Source organism: Canis lupus, chromosome 9 (genome assembly GCF_003254725.2).
Source record: "Canis lupus dingo isolate Sandy chromosome 9, ASM325472v2, whole genome shotgun sequence".
NCBI classification, from domain to species: Eukaryota; Metazoa; Chordata; class Mammalia; order Carnivora; family Canidae; genus Canis; species Canis lupus.
Window position 1 is genome coordinate 52,811,631 of NC_064251.1, and position 25,115 is coordinate 52,836,745.

General features: G+C 49.7%; 1 protein-coding gene across 5 annotated transcripts in view; it reads left to right on the plus strand.

Moving 5' to 3' along the window:
• The window catches only part of AK8 (adenylate kinase 8), a 127,504-nt gene that overhangs the window by 85,663 nt on the left and 16,726 nt on the right, over positions 1 to 25,115 (plus strand). The window contains exon 12 of one of the 5 annotated variants that reach the window (XM_025475619.3): positions 6,291 to 6,437. The exons of the other annotated variants lie outside the window; for them this stretch is intronic. Coding sequence (XP_025331404.1) covers positions 6,291 to 6,339 — 49 coding nt within the window. The 3' untranslated portion in view covers positions 6,340 to 6,437. Of the gene's footprint in view, positions 1 to 6,290; positions 6,438 to 25,115 lie in introns of those variants that run through there. 5 annotated transcript variants of the gene reach the window in all.

Below are 25,115 nucleotides of genomic sequence, written 5' to 3' on the forward strand. Positions count from 1 at the left end.
TACTATAGAGAAAAAGTATAGGATTCTGATTGATGTTGGGAAGTTTACAGTGTATCAGACACACTGGGTTTTTTTTTTTTTGCATCTTCCATCTCTCTCAGTGCTGCCAGGAGGGACAGGGCAAGCTGTGGCCTTGAGCCCCCACCCCCTGCACCTCCTGCACCATGGCTAGGCACCCAAGGTCCCTGTCCTGTCCAACGACACCACCCACCAGAGGTCAGAGCTGCCACGACATCCCTCAGAGATCCCTGGGGAAGAGGGTCTCAGAGACCCTGGCTCAGCCTGTGTCTCTCTCTCTATTTCAGTGGACTAACTTTGGGGGGCAGAAAGAAATCACCCAAGGGCCAGATTTTAGATGAGCTCCTTTGTGTCCCAGCTCATTTTTGTGCAAATTAGAAACTGCTTGATGGGTTTCTTTGAGAGTGGGTGTTTTGGGATTTCTATTCCTTATTATTTTTTAAGCAAGGTGGTTGTGGTGTCCCATGTCCAGAGGAGCTCAGAGGAGTTTTGGTTGTCCCCAGGAAGGCAGTGACCCATTTTTGCTCCTTGCATTTGGCTCCCAGTTGTGCTGAGTGTGTTGTTGGCTTTTACTAAACACGCGGTCCTTTCCTCCGGGGAGCGGGAGGGCAGACTTTGGAGAGGAATGGGGTAGCAAACATTAGTGCCATGCCAGTAGGGGCTGGGAATCCCACACCCAAGTGCAGCCTGCCGGGGCAAGCCTGGCCTGTCCAGAGAAGCAGTTCCAGAAGCTTTCAGATGTCAGGGGCCAGGGACCTGAAGCCAGCCCTGGTGGCTCCAGCCAGGACATCTCTGCTTGGTGTTTTTAGGCCGGTCCCAGGCTGCCGCTCGTGTTAACCAAGAATCCCTACTTTCTTCCTTTTCTGGTTCAACTGCCCCCTTGTCTTGAATTGTCATCCTCATCCTGACAAGAATGATGTTGGTAGCTGAGTGCAGATTACATGCCTTCTTTACATCTCACTTAATCCACTAAAAAAAAAAAAAATCCACTCAACAGACCCAGAAAGTAGGCTTATTCAGCACTTGGTTTGGCATAGCCTTGGATCTTGTGGAGGAGACCAGGTCTGAACCAGCTCTTTGCTCTCAACTGTTACGTATCCTTTCTGCAATGTGATTGGCATTGATCCCAGCTGGCCGGCTTGAAAAAGCTACATTTAATCTAAGTTTTCCTATCTGTCAGATGGGGCGATAAATTCTACTCTTTGAACCTTATGGCACTGTAGTCCTAGAGAGTAAGTGGAATGTATGTGTGATTTATAATTGGATATAGGAAGCTGCTTGAGCTGGCTCCAACTTCTTCTGGTGGGGCAAACTCTCATTCAGAATGTAGCACCAAGTTTCCTCTTCCATTTTCTTTTCTTTTTAAGGTTTTATTTATTTATTCATGAGAGACACACAGAGAGAGACAGAGACATAAACAGAGGGAGAAGCAGACTTCCTGTGGGGAGCCTGATGTGGGACTTGATCCCAAGACTCTGGGATCACGCCCTGAGCCCAAGGCAGATCCTCAACCACTGAGCCACCCAGGCGTCCCTCCCCTTCCATTTTCACATAGTGTGTTACACACACACATACCCCAAGTGGGTATGCTGCAGATTTGTCTACATGGTCAGAGGTGTGAAAATATTTATGGTAGCCACTCATTTGGTTTTGAATCCCTGGTACATAATAAGAAGCCAAAACGGCAAATATACTTGGAAGGGATGGCCATCAGGGAGCAGTTGCTCATCTACTCATTATGGGTTTGTACATATAACTTGCTGATACCTAAATTTTTTTTTTTTCTCTAATGGCAACCAATCTGTTTGCATTTCTTCTCCACATAAGACCTTTTAAAGACTCGGGGTGGCCTGAACTTGGGGAAGGTGACTTCTTATTCACCTAGTGGCATGTGGGACAGGCTGACAACCCTGAAATAGGCCCTCTTGTCCAGAAGGACCTCTTGGGGCCAGGCAAACTGGGAAATCACAGGGCATTTAATGGTGTCGATGACTTGTTCTGCTGAATGCTGGTTTGATTTCTTGGTTTTGATTATGTTAAATTTTAGAGACTGGAGTGAGATGGAATAAGATGGCATCATGAAAGTAAGAAGTGAACGGGCATGTAGTTTCTCGGCCAGAGCTCTCTAATTTGATTTCAAAGCTTGTTCTTTTGAGTTCCGTGTGACACTGTGTGCTCGGGGACAGCACAATGACACCCTCGGATAATAGCTTTGCCTTTCCTAGCGCGTTCTGAAGTGAGAAGGATGCTCTGATCTCCTGAGGGGACAGCAGTAGGACCAGAGAACAATTAAAATGCAAGATAGAGGGGATTTCTCGCCTTCCTCCGCTCTCTCTCTTTTTTATTATCACTTGGTCCTTCCAGGAAGCTCTCATATCTCTGCCGCTGATCCTTACGTGGATTAGGGATAATAAACAGCCCATTAATGGAGGCCTGAACCAGGAAATGGAGTTGGAATCAGCAGCCCAATTCAGTGGCTGACTGAGGTTAATAACTCCATTACTCCAGCTCTATGCTGAGCCGCCCGACGAGCGGCATGTTAGCCTTATCTTACTCCTCATTAATTGAGCTAATAGAACCCGAGTGACCCTGCCTTGCCGCTGTAGTCTGAGAGTTTACCAGACATGGGCTGGAATACATATTACTCCCCGTGTGCTCTGTGGGTGCCTTTGTTTTGGAGGAGAGATCTCTCTCAAAGGCTGGTTAGCCACCAGATCCATCCTCACAGCAGAGCCACGGTGCAGGTGTCTGCACTGGGGTCCCCAGGTCCCCCTGACTTTGTTTCCTGAGGGTAGGGTGGCCAGGACCTGCCCCTCAAGTGGAGGGCGCTTGGCTATTGGGCTTTAGCTTCAAACCCAACAGCTCTGGAAGAGGTAGCAACTGTCTCAACAGGGTGTCTGGGGTCAAGGGTGAAAAAGAAAGCGTGGCACGCTGGACGAGAGTAGGGGTGGACCACAGCCGTGCCTCTCTGGCTGTCCTCTGTCCTGTGACCCTGGGCAGCTGCCTCTTCTGTGCCCAGCCTTCCTGCCCCGACGGTGCCTGACAGTTCGTGGCGTGGTTCCAACCACCTTGCTTCCCTGCGAGCAGCCAAGTGTGCTACTTAATCTTTCTGAGCCTCAGTGTCCTTCGCTGCCAAATGGGGTAATAAGCCTGTCGCCTGACCTCACCCTTTGCTGGCTGCACATAGGTATTCTCTGAGAAAACATGGATGGAAGGGGTCTATGAATCGGAAAATGCCCTGTACAACCAAGATAATGTTGCAGGAGACTCAAATTCAAAATCTGACTTCCCCGCAGCAGTTTATTAGCTAACCTCTCTGCGCCTCAGCTTCCTCAATGGACAACCAGGGGCAGTGGCCTGTAGGACCTCAGGTGGAAAGTTTGATGAGTTGGTGCAGGTAAGTGCTTTGCATAGAGCCTGGCATGACCATTCCTCGTGTACTGGGGACTCTGAGCCTGTCCATGGAGGTCAGAGCTTCTGGAGAGAGACCAGAGCTCATCAAAATAGCAGGCCCGAGGTTCTGTGGCCCCAACTGGCTCCCTGGCTGCTCTGCAGGGACTGCTTTACTCTGATCAGAGAAGGTAATTTCTTACTCACCAGTGCTACAGCGTGCTATGTGGGGCACGAGAAAGTTCCAGCAAGTAGACAAAGACAAATCGCCCTTTCACTAGAGACACCCTGGAGCCAGCAAAGAGGAAGATCTTCAGGCTAGAATGGCCTGGCAGGTTGTGTGGGAGCTGAGAAACTAACCTGAAAAATATGTGGATTTTCATCACCTGTCCCCTGTTGTTTTATACGATTTAAAGGTTCTTTTGATGGCTGGACACAACACAGTGATGCTCAGATGCAAGGCAGAACTTTTTTGTGACAGTTCCAAATAGGAGGTGGCTGGGGCTGTGCTGGGGATTGCACTCTGGGGACGGGCGAGAGCAGCTGAGCCGTGGAACGCTGCTTATGTATGGCAAGGGGGCAGGAGTACTTGGGTTTTAGGGGCTCTCTGGATTAGCTAATTTATTATTTTTTAAATATTTTATTTTTTTATCTGACAGAGAGTGTGAGAGAGGGAGAGAGAGCACAGAGGCAAAGGGAGGGGGATAGGCAGACTGGCTGCTGAGCACAGAGTGCAATACAGGGCTCGGTCCTAAGACCCTGGGATGACGACCTGAGCGGAAGGCAGACGCTCAACCGACTGAACCACCCAGGAGCCCTGGATTGGCTAATTTAAATAATGTGGGGGCTCTGGGGCATAGGGACTATCCCCAGTTGGAGTATAGGAGCCCCATAAGGGAAGTGGTTGAGGGTGGTACTCAGCAAGCAGCCTCACAAGAGGAATTGAGAGTTCCTAGCAGAGACTTCAAAACTGTGTGCTTGTGAGACATGTGTTGTCGTACCTGTCCTGTGTGGGGTGGACTGACAAAGCCAACCTGGCCTAATTCCACCTTCTCCACCTTCCATGGTTGAGGCACGTTTTTGCAGACAACCTTGAAGAGGTTTAAGCTCAGCCTAAAGGCCATCCATCCCTGCAGTCCTTCCACCCACCATGTGGTGACCCACCAGCCCCTCTGAAAGCACCTCTAGCATGCACTCCGGTGTCCTGGGGCTGTTCCAGCCTTGGAACAAGCCTTGTCCAGGCTTTCTTATCCACTGGCCCCCACTTGGCACAGGCCTGTGCAACAGGGGTGTCATCTTCCTGGGCCACCAGCTTGGTTTCCACCATGCTTCTCACTGACTCTAGTGCCCAGTGACAATGGCACACCCTGCCCACCGGCTCTGAGAGCAGGGTTATGCTTCCTTGTAGCAAACTTAAGTCCCAGTTGGTGATGGGAATTTGGTGGCCACATCAGGGGTTTGGGAAGTGAGGCCTGCCTCTGGAGAGAGGTGGCAGCTAGGTCACTTGGCCAGTGGTGAGGAAGGAGGTGTACTCCTGGGCCTGGAGCCCCAGGTCATGGCCAGTAATGGTGGTGACGGGGCCACAGCCCGCAGCCCCTGCAGTCGTAGATTTTAATCTTCCAGTAAATAAGAACTGAAGTAGAAAAAGGAAGGTTCTCCCATTATTTTCCTGCCTGGGGACTGTTGACATTTTACCACTTATTTCCAATGTTTGTGTAAGAAAGTCTGGTGAGGATGTTTCTGAGCAAATGTGGAAGGTCAACGCTGCTTTTTTCCTGGGTTAAAACTTAGTTTATGACAGTCTGTTACTAGGTTTGTCATCTATCTTTGAGAGCATAAGAGCAATTACTTTTGAAGCAGTGACATCAAAAATGTACATTACCTTTGAACCTTTTGCCTGCAGCCTCCAGGGTCTTTCAGAGAATAAAAATACAGTGATTCCCAGAGAGAGCAGAGCCCAGGCAAGCACAGGCTTGGCTCTGTGGTCCCAGACGGCAGCTGGGGATTCTGAAGGCACGTGGCCTGGGGGGGCAGCAGCCAGAAACCAGGGAGCTTTGAGCCGGGAGCCAGCGAGAACTGGTCCTCGTGGGGTGTTTGAGGATCTTTAGGAAGAGACGACATATGTATAACAGGTTCTTGTGGCATTTTCTTAGTTGGTAATTTTGTTAGTTAAAGATGGAGAGTAACAGTCTTACCTGGAGTATATTGAAACTCCATTTATTTATTAACCAGGTAAAATTTTTTTCCTAAGAATTTTCTGAGAACACTCAGTCCTGCCTACAGCATTGAGCAGATGTCCCTGCTGTCCATAGGAGGTCTAGAAAGATATCCAGGGTCAGTTTGTCACCCTCTGGGTTTAGCACACCGTTCTAGGTAAATGTGTCATTTTGGGAGAAAGTGACATTTCCTCCATTTCCTATTTCAGTGTCTGATAACCTTCACAGCCAGGAAACCCCCTCACGTCCACCTCCCCTCTCCCCCCATTGAGACTTACTGTCCTTCACTGGCAAAGCACATCTCAATCTCTTTCTCATCTGTGGATGCTAAGCTCTTATTAGGGGTCCGGTGGGTTTTATCCAACCAGTAACAGTCGGGCCTCTGCCGGTGGTGAATAAGACATCGGAGAAGATAAACATGCCTTCCCCGCCACGGTGATCAGAGATCCCGAGCAATCTCCATGCCTGGGTGGAGAGTGACAGGTGACCTTTAACAGAGCAGAGCCCGGGGCGGTTGGCATTTGAGTCTGGTTCTGATGGAGACGCCCCCATTTTTGGCAGGTGTGATGCTCCACCGTTAGCTTAAAGTCATTTCCCTGAGAAAGGCAAGAGGCCGAGATGCCGGGATGACTTGCAGAAATCATGTTTGTTTTTCTTTACCCAAAGGAGACTTTGGAAGACATCAGAGTGTACTTCAATTTTCCATCTTCCTTAGAGGCGTAAATAAAGTGCTGAACCTGTGAACCCAGCATTGTGCTGTAAAAGCCTGGGCCTCTGCCAGATTCAGGTGGCAGATGTCTAAAAGCTTGAAGCTGTCCTTCCTAAATATCATGGACATTATTTAATAAAAGGAAAACTTTTAAAGAAAGTCTTCCACAAATAGAAATTCAGCTCTACTTTTTTCTGAGATGGCAAAACTCTGGGTATTGCTGCCTTGTTGGTTTTGAGGTTTCTGCAGATTCCAGACCCCACACCCAGCCCCTCGGGGGCAGGTGCACTGGATCCCCCCTCCAACACCCTGTTGCAGCTCCTGGGCAGAGCCTCCATCCTAGGGCCTGACATTGCATCTCCTTTCTCTCTTGGGCCTCTGTCTCATGAAGTATGGGTTCGAGATCCCAGGAGAAGACTGCATCCCTCAAGAAAAGACCTGCCAGGCCTGGGACTCCCGATCACAGGGCAGAGGCAAGGTGGGGATCAGGAGAGGGAAGAGTCTCTCTTTCCCACCCACCCCCATTCATGTTTCATATATTCTAAGCACATCCACTTCCTTCCTGCTTCCTAAACACTTGGTGTTTGCTCATGATATGGCTTCTTCCAGAGCACCATGGGTTTTTGTCTAAATCTTATCTTTTCTATGAAGCTAAGTTCAAACTTCACTTCCTCCAGGAAGCCTACCTTGATGCTTCTCCATGCTCTGTACCTTCTGGGGCCTTTGTACATTGTTCTCATGACAAGGAAGCAGCTTAACAGGATAGGGTTTAAGCAAGAGGCTCTAGAAGCCTGGATTTGCCCCTTCCAGACTCTGTGAGGCCGGGCAGGCTTGACCTTCCGTGGGCATCAGTTTTTTTCCTGTGTGAGATGAGAGTGGCTTTGTTCAAATAAGCAATGCACATTCACAGAACATCCATTACATGCAGGTACTGTCTCAGTTCTAGGAACACAGAAGGAAATGAGAGCTAATAAACACTTGCCATCACGTGGCTTATGTTCTAATTGGGGTGAAAAAGGCCGTATACAGCCAACAGACCCATAATACGTTGGGCTTCATGGAGAACAGTAAAGCAGGGTGAAGGGGAATAGGGCAGATGGGCAGCAGGAAGGCAGAGGAAGGGATGGTGTGCTGTGTAGAAGGTGGTCAGGGATGGCCTTTCTGATAAGAGGACACTTAACAGAGGCTTAAAGAAATCATGTGAAGACATGGAGAAGAAGAATACAGGCCTGGAACAGCAAGTGCAAAGGCCCTGAGGTGAGCAAGGGCTTGGCAAGCTTAAGAGGCACCATGATGGTTGCCGCCAAAGGAGTGGGGGAGAGAGTAGGAAGTGGGTAGTCAGAGGTGGACAGGGCCCCTGAGGTCTCAGGCTTTTCCTGTGAGTCAGGTGGGAGCTCTGAGGAACCTGAGCAGGTAAGTGGGTGGATAGTGGACGACAGGCAGGAGGACAAAGGCAGAAGCAGGGACAGCAAGTGGGTGGCCCTTGGCAAGGACCAGCTGAGAGATTCTGGTGCCCCAGCCCAGGGTAGTAGCTGTGCAGGTGGAGAGAAGTAGTCGGGCTCTGACTGTATTTGGAAGGTAGGACAGATGCAGTCAGATTGGATGCAGGGCATATGAGAAGAGAGAGAGACACTGAGGAGAGCTCCACAGTTTTTGCTGGAGTGTCTGGGAAGAACAGGCCGGCCAGTCATCTAAGCAGCAGGCTTGGGGAGGGGCCACCAGCTTGGTTTTGGACCCAGGAGGCCTGAGATGCCTGTCAGGAGTCTGTCTAAGTGTCCCAGGGCTGCAATAACAAAAGCCCACAGGGCGCTTAAATGACAGAAATGAATTTTCTCTACATTCTGGAGGCTGAAGTCCAAGATCAAGGCGTTGGCCTCTTCTGAAACCTCTCCCCTTGGCCTGAAGACCACCCTCTTGCTGCCCCCTTCACATGGTCTTCTCTCTGTGCTCGTGTCCCTGCGATCTCTGGGTGTCCACATTTCCTCTTGGTGTAAGACACCAGATTGGGTTAGAGCCCACCCTGATAGCCACTTCCTTAAAGACCCTGTGTCGGGGCGCTGGGGTGGCTCAGTTGGTTGGGTGGCTGACTCTTGATTTTGGCTCAGGTCATGGTCTCAGGCCATGGTCTCAGGGTCATGGGATCAAACCCATTGTCAGGCTCCATGCTCACCATAGAGTCTGCTTGTTCCCCTCCCTCTACCCCTCCCCACTCTTTCTCTCTCTGAAAGAAAGAAAGAAAGAAAGAAAGAAAGAAAGAAAGAAAGAAAGAAAGAAAGAAAGAAAGATTAAAAATAGGTTACATACAGTCAGATTCTTAGGTAGTGGGGGCTGGAGCTCAACATAGGAATTTTAAGGGGCACACTCAGCCCACAGTGGCCTCTAGGGGCCTTTGCTGTGGCAGCCCGAGCAAACTCCCACAGGTTCTTAGTGCGCTTCTCAGTCACACCTTCATGGCTGCCCTGGTGACAGCCAGGCATGGCTCAAGGAGCCCACGGCTTCCCCCAGTGCACCCTCCCATTCCTCGGCACTCGCCCTCAACCCCAGCCAGATCTCTGAGCTTTCATGCAAGTCAAACCCAGGAGGCCCCTGGAGACCACCTAATGCATCCCCCAAATTGCACAGAGGGAGAAACTGGGGCTCAGAGAGACTAAGCAACTTGACTGGGGTCTCACTGTGAGTGAGTAGGGGCCGGAAGCAGGCGTCCTCGCCCCGGGCTGCCTGTTGTCTTATTTGAGTGCCATATTTTTTGAAATGCCATATGCCTTTCCCCCATCCTAGCACACCAGTGCGGAGAGCCGCTGCCCACCTTGCGATCACGCCCAGCACCTGAGGTCTTCCCGGGGTCCCCTTTTCCTTGGGAGGACGGGTTCGGGCTGCCACATACCTGGCAGCAGCTCCCCCCGTGATTGCTTGAACCAGATGCCCCTCTTCTTGCAGAGCTCTGGGAGCATCCCCCTCTCCTCTCAACAATAATTAGCCTTGTAAGACTAATGGACGAAATCGTGTCTAATTACCCTGTTGAAGGCCCAATTATGCGATTAACATTCGTGGGCTATAAGCTAATGACGAGAAGAGCCTCTCATTTGCATAGCATCAAGTTAATTGAGCCGCCAGCCGAGGGGCGGATGGGGTGGTGGGCAGGATTCTCTTTCTGGAAGGATACTAATGACCAGAGAGGACGGTTCACCTGACAGCTTTATTAATTAACAGCGATCTGATTACCTAGCAGGAGTGGCAAGTGAAGGTGTGGGCGGAAAGACTCGGCTTTGTCACAAATGGGAGATGGGAGACCTGTGCCCTGATTTCTGTTCCCAGCATTTGGCTGTTAGCTGCAAGCTCATGATTGCCTTGAGGAACCATTTTAGAAAACTCTTCCTGCAAAATCTTGCTCAGGCCCTTCTGTTACGCGCTTCCCGGCACATTCTCTCCACTCACTTCCTCATTCATTCTCTCTCATCCATTCATTCCACTCCCACGGACAGAGCCTCTCTGGAGTGAGCCTGGACGCCCTGCCTTGGGAGCGTTCACAGAGAGGGTTCTTACTTGGCTGGAGGCTCCCAGCCTCCCTAGGGGTTTCAGACTCAGCATGGTGTCCCCTTGCAGTTGGTGAACACCCCCAGAAACTCTCAGGCTTTGGAGAGTCCTTGGAGATCACCAGTTCAGGTCCCTTATTTTACCCCCCATGAAGTGGGGGGGGGCTCGGAGAGCCCGAAAGCCTGGACTTCACATCCCGAGGCAGGGATTGGTGGGGTGGGGTGGGTGCTGCTGGTCCTGCCCTGCATCCCCTACCCCCAGAACTGCCCTGCCTTTTCAGCCCCTCCCTGTGGATGGTACATGTTCTCTCCTGGGGGAACCAGCCTAGGAGCCCCACCCATGTGCTTCCTGGCCCCTCACTTCGCCCTCATGGCACTCGCCCGCTGGCCTATATTTCTTCTCCATGAGGCAGAGACTGCACTATATTCACAGTTTAGGTGATTGAACTAACTAAGGAACCATGAAAGTGGTGTGTAGCTGGACTAAAACACAGGTCGCTCTCCAGTGAATTTTAAAACAAAGAATTTTTTAAATAAAATGTAAAATCCTGTACATGTAACTTTCTCTTTCACTTAATAAAATATTGTGGACATCTTTCTCTATCATTACATAAAGCTACAACTCTTAATGTTTGTAAAATGTTACATTATACAAATTCTTACATAGTAACAGTTCATGTCCACTGCTACATAGTCCAGATGTATCAGAATGTATTTAAATGCCCTCTGACCGACAGTTGGTTCCAGGCTTTTTCTTTTTTCTTTTTTTTTTTTTAAAGATTTTATTTATTTATTCATGAGAGAGAGAGAGAGAGAAAGAGAGAGATTGAGAGAGAAACACAGGCAGAGGGAGAAGCAGACTCCGTGCAGGGAGCCCGACGTGGGACTTGATCCTGGGTCTCCAGGATCACACCCTGAGCTGAAGGCGGCACTAAACCGCTGGGCCACTGGGGCTGTCCTCCAGTTTTTTTCTGTTACAATCAATCCAGCAACAGGCAGCACACACAGTCTTTGTGCATTGGTTTTGTTTTGTTTTTAGGAAAAAATCAGGGAATGGCATTGCTGGGCCATAGGGTCTGCACAATTAAAAAGTTAATTTTTTAACTGAAAGGAGTCAGAAATTGAGAGAGTACCAGTGGATAGCCAGTGAAAGAGAAATCTCCAAAGAAGAACAACTAGACAACTAAGCCTCTGACTTGGGTTAGAAAAATAGTAAAGCCAAAAGTGGCAGGAAAGAGACTATAGGAATAGAAATTGGGAATCTAGAAGACAAAATGACAATAGAGCCAAAAGTTTGTTGTTTAACCAAGTCAATGAAATTGACACACCTCTAGCAAACTAGAAAAGGTGCAGATAAAAAACATTTGACATAAAAAGGGGCTATAACCATAAATATGAATAACTTTATGACCATGAATCTAGAAACATAGGCAAGATAGATAAATCCATAGGAAAACAAAACAAAACAAAACTCTTGTCAGTATTGACATAAGAAGAAATAGAAAAATCCTAATAATCCTATAACTATTAAATGCATCGAATCATAGCAGTGAGAGCTTCTCCTCTCCCAGACACTCCTGTATATGAACACTCGTGGCATCACTGTGTGTGATAGCAAAACACCTTTGAGAAGACACCACCATGCAGGAGATCCTACGTGAATTGCAGCAAAGCCACAGAGCAGTGCACTACGAAGCAACAGAAGGGGATGGACCACAGCCACACACATCAACATGGAGGAATCTTAGAAAAATAATGTTGAGTGCAAATACAAGAAGAACACATTTAGCATGATATCAAAATAAGAAAATGGAGCAATGCAGTTTTTAGGTACTCTTATACATCTTTAATAATTCACAATAGTGAGGGCACCTGGGTGGCTCGTTGGTTAAGCATCTGCCTTTGGCTTTAGTCATGATCCCGGGGTCCTGGGACCCAGCCCCAGGTCACTGGGCTCCCTGCTCAGTGAGGAGCGTGCTTCTCCCTCTACCACCCCCTACCTCTGCTTGTGCTCTCTCTCATGCTCTCTTTCAAATAAATAAAATCTTTAAAAATTTTTTTAAAAATTCATGATGGTGGTTTTCTTTGGTCATCGGAATAGAGAAATGGAATTGGTTAAAAGCATCTAGAGCATTTCCTCAGTACTGGAGTGATGCATTTCTTAACTGGGTTCATGGGGTTAGTTTTTTTTTTTTTTTTTTTTTTAAGACTTTACTTATTTATTTGAGAGAGAGCACGAGCAGAGAGGAGGGATAGAGGGGGAAGGAGTAAATCTCAAGCAGATTCTGTGCTGAGTGCAGAGCCTGATGTGGGGCTCAATCTCATGATCCTAAGACCATGACCTGAGCCAAAAAGAAGAGTTAGACACTTAACTGACTGAGCCACCAGGTGCTCCACGGGGTTATTTTTAATATATATATATTAAATGTATCTACCCAGATAGACATTTTTTCAAGAATACAATCCTTGTTTTTTCACCAATATATCTCAAGCTCTCAAAATAATAATGTCTGGCACAGAGTAAGTGCTCAACAATTATTTGTGAACCTTATGACTATATGTTACATAACTTATTTTTATGTATCAAAATGTATCAAGATTAAAAATGGAGGATTATATTAAGCTTTCTTTTCATCCCACACTTCTACTCCCTTCCCTAGAAGCAACTGTTGTTCATAATTTGTTGGGTATTCTTCTAGAAAATTTCTCTACATTAATAGATAAAGGGCATCTGGGTGGCTTAGTGGTTGAGTGTCTTCCTTTGGCTCAGGGCGTGATCCTGGCGTCCTGGGATCAAATCCCACATCGGGGTCCCCGCAGGGAGCCTGCCTGCTTCTCCCTCTGCCTGTATCTCTGCCTTTCTCGGTGTGTGTTTCTCATGAATAAATAAATAAAAACTTTTTAAAAAATAGATAAGAGACAAATATATGCATTTATTTTCCGTAGATGGAGACATACTACATACACACTCTACTTTTTTCTCTAAATGCTGTATCTGGAGGTTTGTTTGTTTGTTTCATATAGCAGTCCTCATTCTTTTAATGGCCACATAGTCAGTCTTCCAGCCTATGATTATGTAGTTGTTTCTTTAACCAGGTCCTTGTTGAAAAGCATTTAGACTGTTTTCTTTCTTTCACTTTGCAAATAATGCTAGAGTAAACGTATGTGAGACTCTGTATTCGGAAGACTCTCCCTACAGAGTAAAATCCTAGAAGTGGCATTGCTGAATTTTAGCTGTAGTTTTATTTCCAATGGGCACTCCCAACGTGCCCAAGGGCCCCTAATTTACTGGTGGAGATAAAACATTGTACGACCAAAGGTGGTGTGTGCTTTGGGAACAGCCACACTATCCAAGAAACAAAGGCTTCATTTAAGCTCTGGGGGGCGGGGGGGTCACCTAGACAGCAACATGGTGGTGGCCCTGGAGCCACCTGAGTTCATGGTATAGTTCAGTGAACCACACACCTGCTCAAGCTATGGAAAATGCTTGATGTCATGTAAGCAAAATTTTAGGGAGTGTAATTTTTTTCTTAGGACCAATAATGGATTTAGAATATGCCTAAATGTTTCCTTTTGAGAATGGTTGTATTGCCCACAGTGGTTACTTTCTGATTTACATGTAGAGTATGTAAGTCATGACAGTTATTTTAATTTTTAGCTTTGAGCCACAATTCAAACATGACAAGGCTTATGAACAAACATAAAGGCCAATCATGATAGAAAGTCATTCTCGAAAGACCTGCACTGCCTCCTTAAGAGGCTGGAGGCTAATGTGCCTCAGCACCTGTGCCGCATAGAACATGAGGATCTGCCTTGAGACTGGGGTGTCTCCCAGACATTTAGCCTTCAGGAAGACAAGTACCCGGAAACTCTGCCCTTGGCTCTCAGGCTGCTCATCCTGCGGCCAGGTGGGAGAAGCATGCTGGGATCACCCACCCTTTGTGGGAGCAGATGTGCATCTGGGAAAAGCATGGACATCAAGCACCATCTGGAAGCAAGGTCTATTCAGTGCCCCAGGGACCAGCTGCTGGCTGGCTTTGCCATGGCATTTTCTAGAAGTGGCAGGTTTGGTATTAAAGGGCAGGAGCTTTGGAGTTTCTGAATCTGTGTCTGTTGACAGCTGTTTAGTGAGCACGTGCTATGTTCTGGGACAGTGAGCAAGACAGAGGAGCTTAGCCTCTGGGGAGGAGCCCTGCTCTAGAAAGGAAGCTGAACAGTAAACAAGTTGTTTAGAACACAGTCCACTTGACTTGGCTCTGAGGCCCCAGGGGTGTATGGGAAGCTGCTATGAGTAGCTCAGAGGAAGCAGAGAGAACAGGGAGACAAAGGTCCGGAGATAGGAACTAGCTCCACTTCCTTCCGGTCACTTCACTTTTCTTCATTTGTGAAGCAGAATTGATAGCATATGCGGTGAAAGTCACCATTAGGTCCCATGAGGGAGTACAGGTAGATATGAGCAATAATAGGCTATGTATGTTACAGGCTTGGTGAACTGCTCTTGCCTCTATATTTTGCAGAGGAGGCCCCCCAGGCACAGCCCTGTGGTTCCATAAGAGAGTTGGGACTGCCCATCAGATGACAAGGCAGCCTTCCTTTCATCTTCTTTTTAAAGATTTATTTATTTTGCAGAGAGAGAGAAAGCGAGGGGGGAAGAACAGAGGAGGAAGGAGAGACTCAAGCAGACTTCCTGCTGAGCATGGAACCCAACATAGGGCTTGATCCCACGATCCGAGGTCATGACCCGAGCCAAATCCAAGAGTTGGACACTTAACTTACTGACCCCCTCAGGTGCCCCAAGGCAGTCTTGCCTCTTATCTGATCTAACTTTTCATATATAGTGGGCCCTTCTCTCCCAGAGATGGTGGGTTGGAGATGGCCTCGTTGGTGGAATGAAGATGGAGGGCTGGGAGACCCTCCTGAGCTTGGCCTCTTGCTCCGGATCCTCCCACCATGCCAGTGAGCTGTGGAGATTTCCCTCCTGCCTGTGGTGGTACGTCAGTTTGGCTGCCTCTGGACACACACGCTCAGCTGTCACTTGCTGGGTATCCACAGCAACTGCTACGGTGTAAAGGAGACAAATGTAGCACCAAAGTGGAGTTTGATGGATCCAAAATTATGTATTTAGTTCACAGTTGGTATAGAGTGCTCATAAAATCTTGATCATGATAGAGAGCCTAATAAACATTTGAGAACATAAATATTTGGGGGAGGAAACGGCTCTGTGAAACATTTAGTTGTGGAGTAGTTAGGAGAACAGAGGAAATCAGCCAGGCGGAACTCTCCAGATACCAATCTGGTGAGTTATATATGTAGGGCCAGTAATGATCTTGAGTGAGCCGTTTTATGGATGTGCGGACGTTAATTTGAGGAGTACGTGCACGTGGGGCTGCACTGCCTTGAGTAACTGCATCACACCAAGCGTGAAGCTATTTGTCCTTCAGACATCTGCAGCGGGGGGGTGGGGAGGGTAGGGGGAGGGGGGCTGAGGTGCAGCTGGCTGGGGAATGGGTCAGACTGGCCTGTCTGGATGCCAGTGGAGCACAGCACCGAGTCAGCCCTCAAGCACCATGCCTTGGAGCCCCTGATCTGCTGCGGTCCCTATGGCTGGCCGCTGTGTGGCTAGGAAAGAGCCCCTGCCCCCCACACTAGGTACAGCAGTTAGGGCCCATGCTGGCCGGGTCACATCCTGCTTTGCCATTTACAGGACCTTGGGCAGGTCACTTACCTACTGTACAAGAGCGGGCACGACAGCCAGTCGTGTGAGTGTGGTGAGAAATAAATGAGGCGGTAAGTGGCCAGTGTGTACAGAAGCTCCAAAGATGGGGTGATCGTCACCCTCTTACTGGCCAGAAGGATTTTGGAAGTCAAGGTGAGCAGGGTGCCAGTGAGTCTGGTGAGAGGGTGATTGAGGTTCGATTTATTTTGGAGTGGTGGCCCCTGGCAGTGGATCCCCACCCACACCCATCCTCCATGTGGCGAGACATGGCTTCGTGGTTGGTGGGGAGGTGGGTTAGAAGGAACTTGTTCCCAAGAACAGTGAAAGTTTTAAAGTATGCGAATTATTTACTTAATGGATGTTTTTGTAGGTTTCAGGCTGCCCCATCCCCGCAGCCCCTGCCCTGCTTCGGGAGCAGAGCTGCCACACCCTGAGGTCCCCCTAGGACAGACCAGGTGCTGGATGTTGTACTTTGTGTAGATGCTGAGAAAGACAATTGGCTTGAGCTATAGGCCTTGAAGCTTTCTCTTTAGAACCGAGGAGCTTCTTTTTGGGAGGGTGATTCTTCTCTACACAAGAGCAAGCCACTGCTTTGCTATTTCCTAGAAAAGGAAAACAGAGGGAAACAATTTAAATATAGCAGGAGGAGTCTGGACCAAGAGACCTTTGGTCTTGTCTATAAAGGTGGCCTTGAGAGAAAAAGCCAAAGGAGGCTGAGGGATAAACCTCTCTCCTTGCAGATCCTTCAGCGTTGGAGCCCATCACTGGTCCCAGGCCATTCTGCCTGCAGAACTGGAGGCCTCTGGGCTCTCTTTGCTAGGGGAAGTGCCTCACTGCAACTGGTCCCGGGGCCTGCTGCTCCCACAGCTGGTGGCCTGTGGATCTCCACAAACAGGAAAGTCATTCAGTCACTCAGTGAACTCTGGTGAAGCCCTGGGATGAGTGCTGTGTGCTCACCGTACAGGCTCTGGGGATGCCGAGGAGGGTGCCTTCGGCGGCCCCTCCCCCGGAGGTCTGCCCTCCAGTCTCTCCTGGAGAGGTTCTTGGGGTGCGAGGTAGGGCCTGCAACACCAGGAAGACACCCCAACAAGATAATCACGGGCAAGCGGTTGCTGAGCACACCAAGGCGGCTTGGCTCCCTGACACGTGGGAAATAGGAAAACCTGTTAAATATTTCCGACAACCAAGTTGTAATCCAAAGATCCTGGCAGGACAGCGAGTGCTCGCTCCTGTCAGCCAAAAGAAGGGCAGATGCTGATAAAAATATCACCAAAGAACGGCTAATCAGGTCAGCCGTAATGTTTTGGCCATAAGGCCTTCTTCCTTATGTGGTTGGGGAAAAATTGAATCGAATCGGAAAACGTCGGGCCCCTGTGAGAGTGAGACGGCGTGGCTGGGAGGGGGTGGGGAGGAGAAGCTGCGCTTGGCTCCCCGGAGCAGGAACGGGAGAGGAGCCGCCACCGAGAGAGGGGACCAGGGGCAGGGGCGACCCGGGGCCAGGTCTGGCCGCAGACGGACACCTGCTCGGGGAAGGGGGCGGGGCTTCTGACACACCGCGTCCAATCAGGGAGACGGAGCGACCCGCGCGCTCGCCTCATTTGCATGCGCTGAGCTTCCGGGAAAATTTAATCTCCGGGAATCCGCGAGTCGGCGCAGGCGGGGAGGCTGGGTGCAGACGCCGCCGCCCCTCCTGGCACTGGGACCCGCGCTCCCGCCCAAACACTGAAATGCAGAGAGCAGGTGCTGCTTTGAACGGAGGAACACCTCGGTTTGCCTGCGGTGCCTGCGGGTGGCCCAGGTCCTGCAGAGGCGTCGTCGCAGAACGGAACCTGCTCAGCACTTCCCGTGCCTCCCCCCGCCCCGACCTTCAGCCACCCCGAAGCAGGTGCCCCGAGTTTGTGCCGAGGAGTGTGGGTCCTCAGGGAGCCCTAAGTAAACCCAGTGCGCCCACTGTGGGTCCTTTAGAGACCCATTCAGGGCCACCTGGGAAACTGCTTGTCCTGGAGCCCGCGGAGGGCGCTTCCCTTCCAAGGAGGAGCGCACCTGGGGTGGACTCTGGGATGGCTTTGGCCCCTTCCCTCTGTGAGCTCCCAGCCAGCAGCTGAGCAGAGCCTGCCACTGCACACACCCATGAGCACTTCTACCCAGGCCACGGCCCCAAGCCCTTCCCACAGTAGAATTTCTGGCACCTCGGGCCTGGCTGGGGCAGAGCCTGCTGTCCCCCAAGCCCCGGTCCTGTCTTGTGGGGCCCGCTCACCCACTGGCATGATCTCCACAATGCAGGCTCAAGATGAAGAGAGGCCAGGGATAAGGAGGTAGACTGAGAACTCTCAGCAGGGGGTGACTTTGCAGGTGACTTTACCTCCCAGAGTGTCAGGCTCCTCCTTGCTAAAAAGAGTGGAAGAATAATACTGGCTCCTTCTCCAGGGAATGCTGTGGAGCACACGGCTGGGAGCCCAGTCATAGTACGAAAGGAAGGAGGGACTCACACACTGCTTTGTCTGTTGCACAAGTACTGGTTGTGGGCTGCTCATTGCCAGACTGTTCCAGATCCTCGGGCCACAGGAGTGAACAAATCATTTCCACGGGAGCACATGGCCAGGAACCAAACCGGCACAGGAGAAGGATGAGGTGGCAGGTTCCACACTGGGGAAGGCCCCTCTGAGGAGGGCTCACTGCACTCGGAACGCTCTCCCAGCCCCCATGCGAGCCGCGCTCAGCCCTGCTTTGAGGGCCTTGGCCCAGTCAGCCGTGGTGTCGGGGCACAGGATTATTGTGAGATGCTCTTAGGGTAGACTGCAGCAGAACTGGTAGGCTTCTGGACTCGAATAACAGATTTAATTCATAGACAACTATCGAAACCCAAAAGTTTTAAATTGCAGGCCTGTGTCCCCAGCCAAGGACGTGGAAAAGCTTTATCTGGAAACTCAGGTTTCACCTCCTAGGTAGGTTCATTAGGAAGTTTAACCCAGGAGCATACCCAGATAAACAGTTTAACCTTGGGTTTGTTTTCAGTAGGCAATTAGGGGAGTCTTCTTTTGGCACCGCCGCAGGGCTGGCCTTTGGGTGAGGCTTCCCAGGGCCAAGTCCTCCAAGTGCCATCAGTCAAGGCCAGGGTAGAGTGTGTACCTGGATGCAGCTGGAAGTGAGGTGCAAGTGTGGGAGCGTCTGGGGTCTAAGGAAGCCCCTCTCTGAAGCTGCTTGCAGCAGGGGGTGGGACTGTCACCGTGGGATTCACCAGGTGGAGTCTGTTTGATGTGATGTAATCTGAATCTATGTCTTTGCCGGCCCACAAGTAAGAGCTTCCTATCTTACTTAGAAATTTGAGGAGAGGGATCCCTGGGTGGCACAGCGGTTTGGCGCCTGCCTTTGGCCCAGGGCGCGATCCTGGAGACCCAGGATCGAATCCCACGTCGGGTTCCCAGTGCATGGAGCCTGCTTCTCCCTCTGCCTGTGTCTCTGCCTCTCTCTCTCTCTCTCTCTCTCTGTGACTATCATAAATAAATAAAAAATTTAAAAAAAAAAGAAATTTGAGGAGAAAGAGAGAGTGGCCTTTGGAATGTGGCTCAGACAGGATTTCCCTGAGATGAAATGTTCTGGAAAGTCCTTTGACTTGTGCTGGGAAGGCTGCAGAGGGGTCTCCCGTAGGGCCAGTGCAGCCAGCATGCTGGAGAGAAAGATGCTTGGATGAGATGACGGGGTTGGAGGTGCTGAGGGGAGGCAGAGGATGAGCTAGCTGGGGGAGGGGACAGAAGGGAGAGGAGGGGCCCAGGAACCTCCACACCATGGCAAAACTCAACAAAAGTGTGTTGAGTGTCAATGCCACAAGCAAAAGAAGGAGAGGTGGTAGGTCATGGAGAGCATGAAAAGATGGCGAATGCCCGCCCCACATGGCCACCTTCCTCGGCAGCATATCCTTGGGGGCACTCTGCCTTGACATTGGCAGCATGGTCCCACTCACCCTTCCAGCGGCCCTCAGCTCCATCCTGTCCTTCAGAGCGTCTCCCTCCATTCTGAGGGTGATGCTTTTGAGGACAACACAATTCAGTCCACACACATTTATTGAGCACCGACTATGTGCCAGTATGGTTCTAGGGGCAGACACATCATGTGCCTTCAGGGGCAGATGATAAACATGATGGTCTCCCAGGGAAGGGATTTCAAGGAGAACAAAGCAGACGTGTGAGAGGCCAGGGTGCCGCTCCTTCCTGGGGTACGGGGCAGACACCTTAGCCCAGTCCTGAACCAAATGAGGGTGACCCTGTGGCCACTGGGGACATGCATGTTCGAGCTCAGGGCCAGCCTGTGCAGAGGGTGGGTCCCAAGACAGCAAGGAGGTCATGTGGCTGGGGAGTCAGGAGCAGGGGCCCCTAGAGAGGATGAGGTCGGCCCACAGCTGACACCCAGGACCCAAGCTAAGCAGGTGCAAACTGTTCAGTCAATCCATTTTGAAAGAAATCACCTTAAGAAATTGTCTTAAAAATTCATTGTGGAGCCAGTAGAATTATGGGCTCTAGAATCAGAGGCTCCTGGTTGGACTCCAGCTCTGGCCTGGACTGGCATCATGGCCTTGGGCGAGTTCCTTCCTCTGTCTCTGAGACTCCTACTTTCTCATGGCAAAATGGGTCCCAAGCTATAGAACTGCTTTGGAAGATTGTTCATGAGGCGTAAATATGCCCTCAGAAGCATGAGGCTAAGTGAAGAAGCCACCACAAAAGGTCACATATTGTGTGATATCCCTCAATGAAATGTCCAGAATGGGGCAATCCACTGAAATAGAAAGCCACTGGTGGCTGCCCAGGGCTGCAGGAGAGGAGAGTCCAGGGTGACTAGTCAGTGAATACTGGGTCTCTTTTTAGGGAGATGAAAATGTCCTGGAACTACATAGAGGTGGTGCTTGTATGACACTGTGAACATCCCAAATGCCCCTGAATCACACCCTAAAAAATCATTAACTTCTGTGAATTTCTCATTTAAAAAATTAAAAATAAACAAACGTGCCTCCAGAAAGAGTAAATAAAACAATGCAAGTGGAGCACGTGGAAAAATCCCTGCACTTGGTAAACCCTCAGTAGTCCAGCCGCTGTGGGTCCCAAGTCTGTCAGGTCACTCACGAGCCGGTATGGACGTAAGGTGCCTCATTTGTAAAATGGGGATGCTGCTAACACCTACGTCCCAGGCTTGTGGTGGAGATGAGTGAGGTGGCGTCTACACAGCCTCAGTGTGATGCCAGGCCAGATTGTGTGAGGAGCCGCAACTCATAACGAGGCGATGTGCACAAGAGCATCCAGGGAGGCAGTGTACCCAGCTGCCACGGCTCAGACAGCAGTGTCCCACCAACCTGAACTTAAAGAGTCTGCTATTCCTATGGACATGACCTTGAGAAGTTCACTAGCTGCTTTGAACCCCAGTCTCCATGCTTGTGAAATGAGGCATAATAGTGGTACCTCGCTCTGGCTGGAGAAGCTTCTACGAGATAACGTTACATATACAGCGTGCTCAGCCCACAGCAAAAGCTGTAACTGGAATCTGATTAATGACAGCCGTTTCATTGGGAAATTATCACCCCACCCAGGCCGTTAGGGTATGCTTCGTCTGCCCAAATCATGTTTGCCGAGGATGCATCTTGTCTCCTTGCTGGTTGTATGTTCTAATCTTCTGATGGCAGATCAACCCCGGTACCATGAGGAGGTAGCCTTTCTCTGCATATTTGTAAACAAACAGAGGAAGCTCTGTGAGGGCAGGAACATGTCCGGCTCGTTCACCGCTGGATCCATGTACCTGCGACAGGTGTAGCACATAGGAGGCACTGGGTAAGTATTTGTTGTGTGAATGAGTGGACATAAGTTGATTTTCCTAAATCAGAGGCATTGGCCTAGCTCTGCAGACTCTCTCACCAGGCTCTTCATACACCGGGGCACTTGGAAGGCTGCCGTGTGGGTAGGAGGTGCAGTCCACCTACAGGATCGTCCACATGAGAAAGTCTGGCCCAATCATACGTGTCAGCACCATGACGCTGGGCCGTTGTTTAAAATGGATGCTTTGCCTTTTTTTTTTAATTTATTATTTATGATAGTCACACACAGAGAGAGAGAGGCGGAGACACAGGCAGAGGGAGAAGCAGGCTCCGTGCACCGGGAGCCCGACATGGGATTAGATCCCGGGTCTCCAGGATTGCGCCCTGGGCCAAAGGCAGGCGCTAAACCGCTGCGCCACCCAGGGATCCCGATGCTTTGCCTTTTTTAAAATAACCTTTTTCTTGTGATTTTGTGACTAGTGTTCTTTTTCTTGTGATTTTGTAATGAGTGGTTTTCTCTTTTTTTTTAAAGATTTATTTATTTTAGAACAAGTGAGAATATGAGCAGGGGGAGGGGCAGATGGAGAAAAAGAGAGAGAGAGAGAGAGATAAGCAGACTCCCCGCTGAGCACAGAGCCCTAAGCAGGGCTCAATCTTATGACCCTAGGATCATGACCTGAGCCAAAATCAAGAGTCAGACACTTAACCAACTAAGCTACCCAGTTGCCCCTAATTAGTGTTTTTCTTAATTATAGAAATGGTATATTCTCATTGTAAAAAAAGGCAGACATGTATAAACTAAGGAACACTTGTCTTTCCCCTGGTCTCTCCCCCAAAATAATCATTATGTTCAATTTGTTGCTATCCTTTTAGATTTATTCTTTTATTAAATGTAAATAGGCTCATATGATACAGGATCTTATAGAACTTTTTTTTTACTTTTATGAAGCTTGTGTCACACTTTCATCCCACGTCAGCACTCTCGATCTACCTTATTTCTTTTGAAAGCTGCAGAATGTGGGTTTGCCACAATTTGTTCAACCTTCCTCTGTGGACATATTTGCAGTGTCTCTATTACAAGTAATTCAGCAGTGGGAAATCTTGCCCATATATCTTTGTACTTGTATTTACTCAGAAGAAATTCCTAAAGCAAGATACTTGGCTTCTCTGGGCCCTGGTTTCTCCATTTGCTCCTGGAGGATACTAGTTTCTATCTTGTGGGATTATATAACATCACGTCTGCCAAATACTTAGGACTGTTGGTTGCACATAATAGGTGTTTGATAATTGATATTTTTATTCTATTTGAAACCAATGCATTGAATCCAGCTCCGCTACCCATCGCAAATTCACATTTAAGCTTAGGCCCCAAGGAGATATGTTGGGTGTTTTAGTTAGCTCACCTTCTGCTAATCTACAATGGGCTCTTCTTCTATCCTTGTTCCCTGGGGTCCCTGGGTCCCTGCAGCCCTTTCCTCCTCAAACAAGAGGCTCTGCTGGCTCCATCAGCCTCCTTGTAGATCCCACTGCTAGCTTCATGCCACAACTCAGCATCCACTATGTCGTTGCAGGTGGAGGCTGACCCCAAGCACAGTAAAGGAGAAAAGGAATCTAGTCTCCATAATGGACACATTAGAAACTTGGTAATAGTCTTGGTTAAGACAACGTGGGCACTTTACATGCCACACCACATCCAAAGCACATGGGTTAGTGCTTTTCATCTCCATGTACAGCACCCACATCCCCAGTGTGGACCGGGGGAACCCAAGGCTTGCCAGGCCATGTGGGTCTGGGCACAGAGCACAAGTGTGAATGTCTATGAGGAGTGTGGCCTCCGGTCCAGGCCACTCCCTCCTCACAACTCTGGGTGCCAAAGTGGCAGCAGAAAGATTCTTTCTGAGGCGCCTGCAGACCGATTGCCATTTAGCCACTGTGTGTGTGTGTGTCATATAAAATCAGAGGAGAGAGTAGAGCCGTTTCAGAGGACTGGCCGGGCAGCTGGGCTACTGAGATCCACTGGCCACTGAGGCAGGGCTCTGACCATCTAGGGGATGTCCACCTGGTCCTCGCAGAGAAACTGAGATCGTGGCTACAAGGGTGGCATCTTCCTGAACCAGACACCCCGCCGCTCCAGCCAGGAAGTCAGGCATGTTCGCCTCTCTGTCCTTTGGCCATAGGATCCGGGAGCATGCTCTCTCTTTCTGAGCACCAGGATAACCTTCCTCCTTCATTCCCTCTTCCCGGCGATTCCCTTCTGAACCCACACCGACCTCTGACAACAGAGCCTCGAGTTTGCTTCCAGTGGGCCACTCACTGTGTTTAATGAAGCCCCGAGTGGCCACCTTGTGTGGGCGGACAAGGTCAGTCCAGAGGAAACCCTTGGCTCGTGCCCACGTCCAGGGTGCAGGGTCCCCCGGGTCACCCAGAAGGCCCAGACTCCCCCCAGGGATTCACCTGCTGCGTGACCCTTGAGGCCCTGCATCAGGTACGGTGCAGGTACTGTGGGAACAATACAGGGGCTTCGGACTTCGCCCCCCACCCTCCCCCAGCAGGAGGTGGTCAGGTTCCCAGCGTAGCCACATCATGAAGCCAATGTCCAGAATCGTCAGTAAAACAAAAGCGGTCACATCCTGAGCCCTTTTAATCACCTAATGGCGGGACACCCAACGCCGGGGCTCGGGTTCCAAGCTGGGGCCGCGTCCCGGCCACTGTAACTACAGCCGAGTTTGGCCCAGCCTCTCCGTGTTACAGCCGCGACACGGACGCACACAATTGAAGTATTTGAGAACAATGAAATATGCATGGCTATCCGTGACAGCCCCATAAAGTGCAGCAATTAGCCGCGTAATCCGAGAGAGGGAGCCGGCCCTCGGCAGCCCGTGGCTCCCCATTAGTTAAATGCATTTTGTACGCCCTCATCCCATCAAATCAACTAACACTTCCTTTAATTGGTTCATGAATTATACAGCCGTCCCGCATTATAATTTAATCGCCTGTAAACATTCATAGGGCCCCACTGTAAAGCGGATCGCGCTCATTAATTCGTTAATTTCAGCAGATGGAAGGGGAGATCGCATGAACGGTGGCAGAACAGAGCGCCTTGGGCAATGGAATAAGGAAAAAAAGGTGGGGGGCCGTTTAGGTTTTTTAAGGGCTGTCAGAAACTCAATCTGTGAGCTGTCAGCAGCCCGGACCCGTCGCCCACCCCCTCCGCTCCCGACTGCGGGAAGTGACTGGCGGATTCATACGGAGGCTTGTCAACCGTCTTTAAACATCAAGCCAGCGGGTAAACCGAGCCCAATGTAAATTAATTCTTGTCTTACGGGCCCCCCTTTCTCTGTCCCCATGAATATTTCATGGCGGGCAGCATAAATATTAATTCTAATAGCTCTGCACAGTGGTTATTATTTCTGTTTTATGACAAATATTCATAAAATATTCAGGACCCTTTTTTAGAACATTTACACACTTGATTGTGAATTTTCCCAGTTTCCCGAGGACACTGTAAACATATTGGGGTTCTCTTGATGGACTTTTCCCTGTTAATTAATAGCACTGGTTATTAATATTTAATCAGATTTAGGTTTCTCGAGAAGTAAACACCTATTAGATTGGAGGGCAGAAGGGGATTGGTTTTCCCCTTCGGTCTGTAAAATGGGAGATTTCTGCTCCCGTGAGTCTGTTTCTCTTTGACACCTGGGTGATCTGACAAAGGCTAACCCCCTTGCCTTTTTAT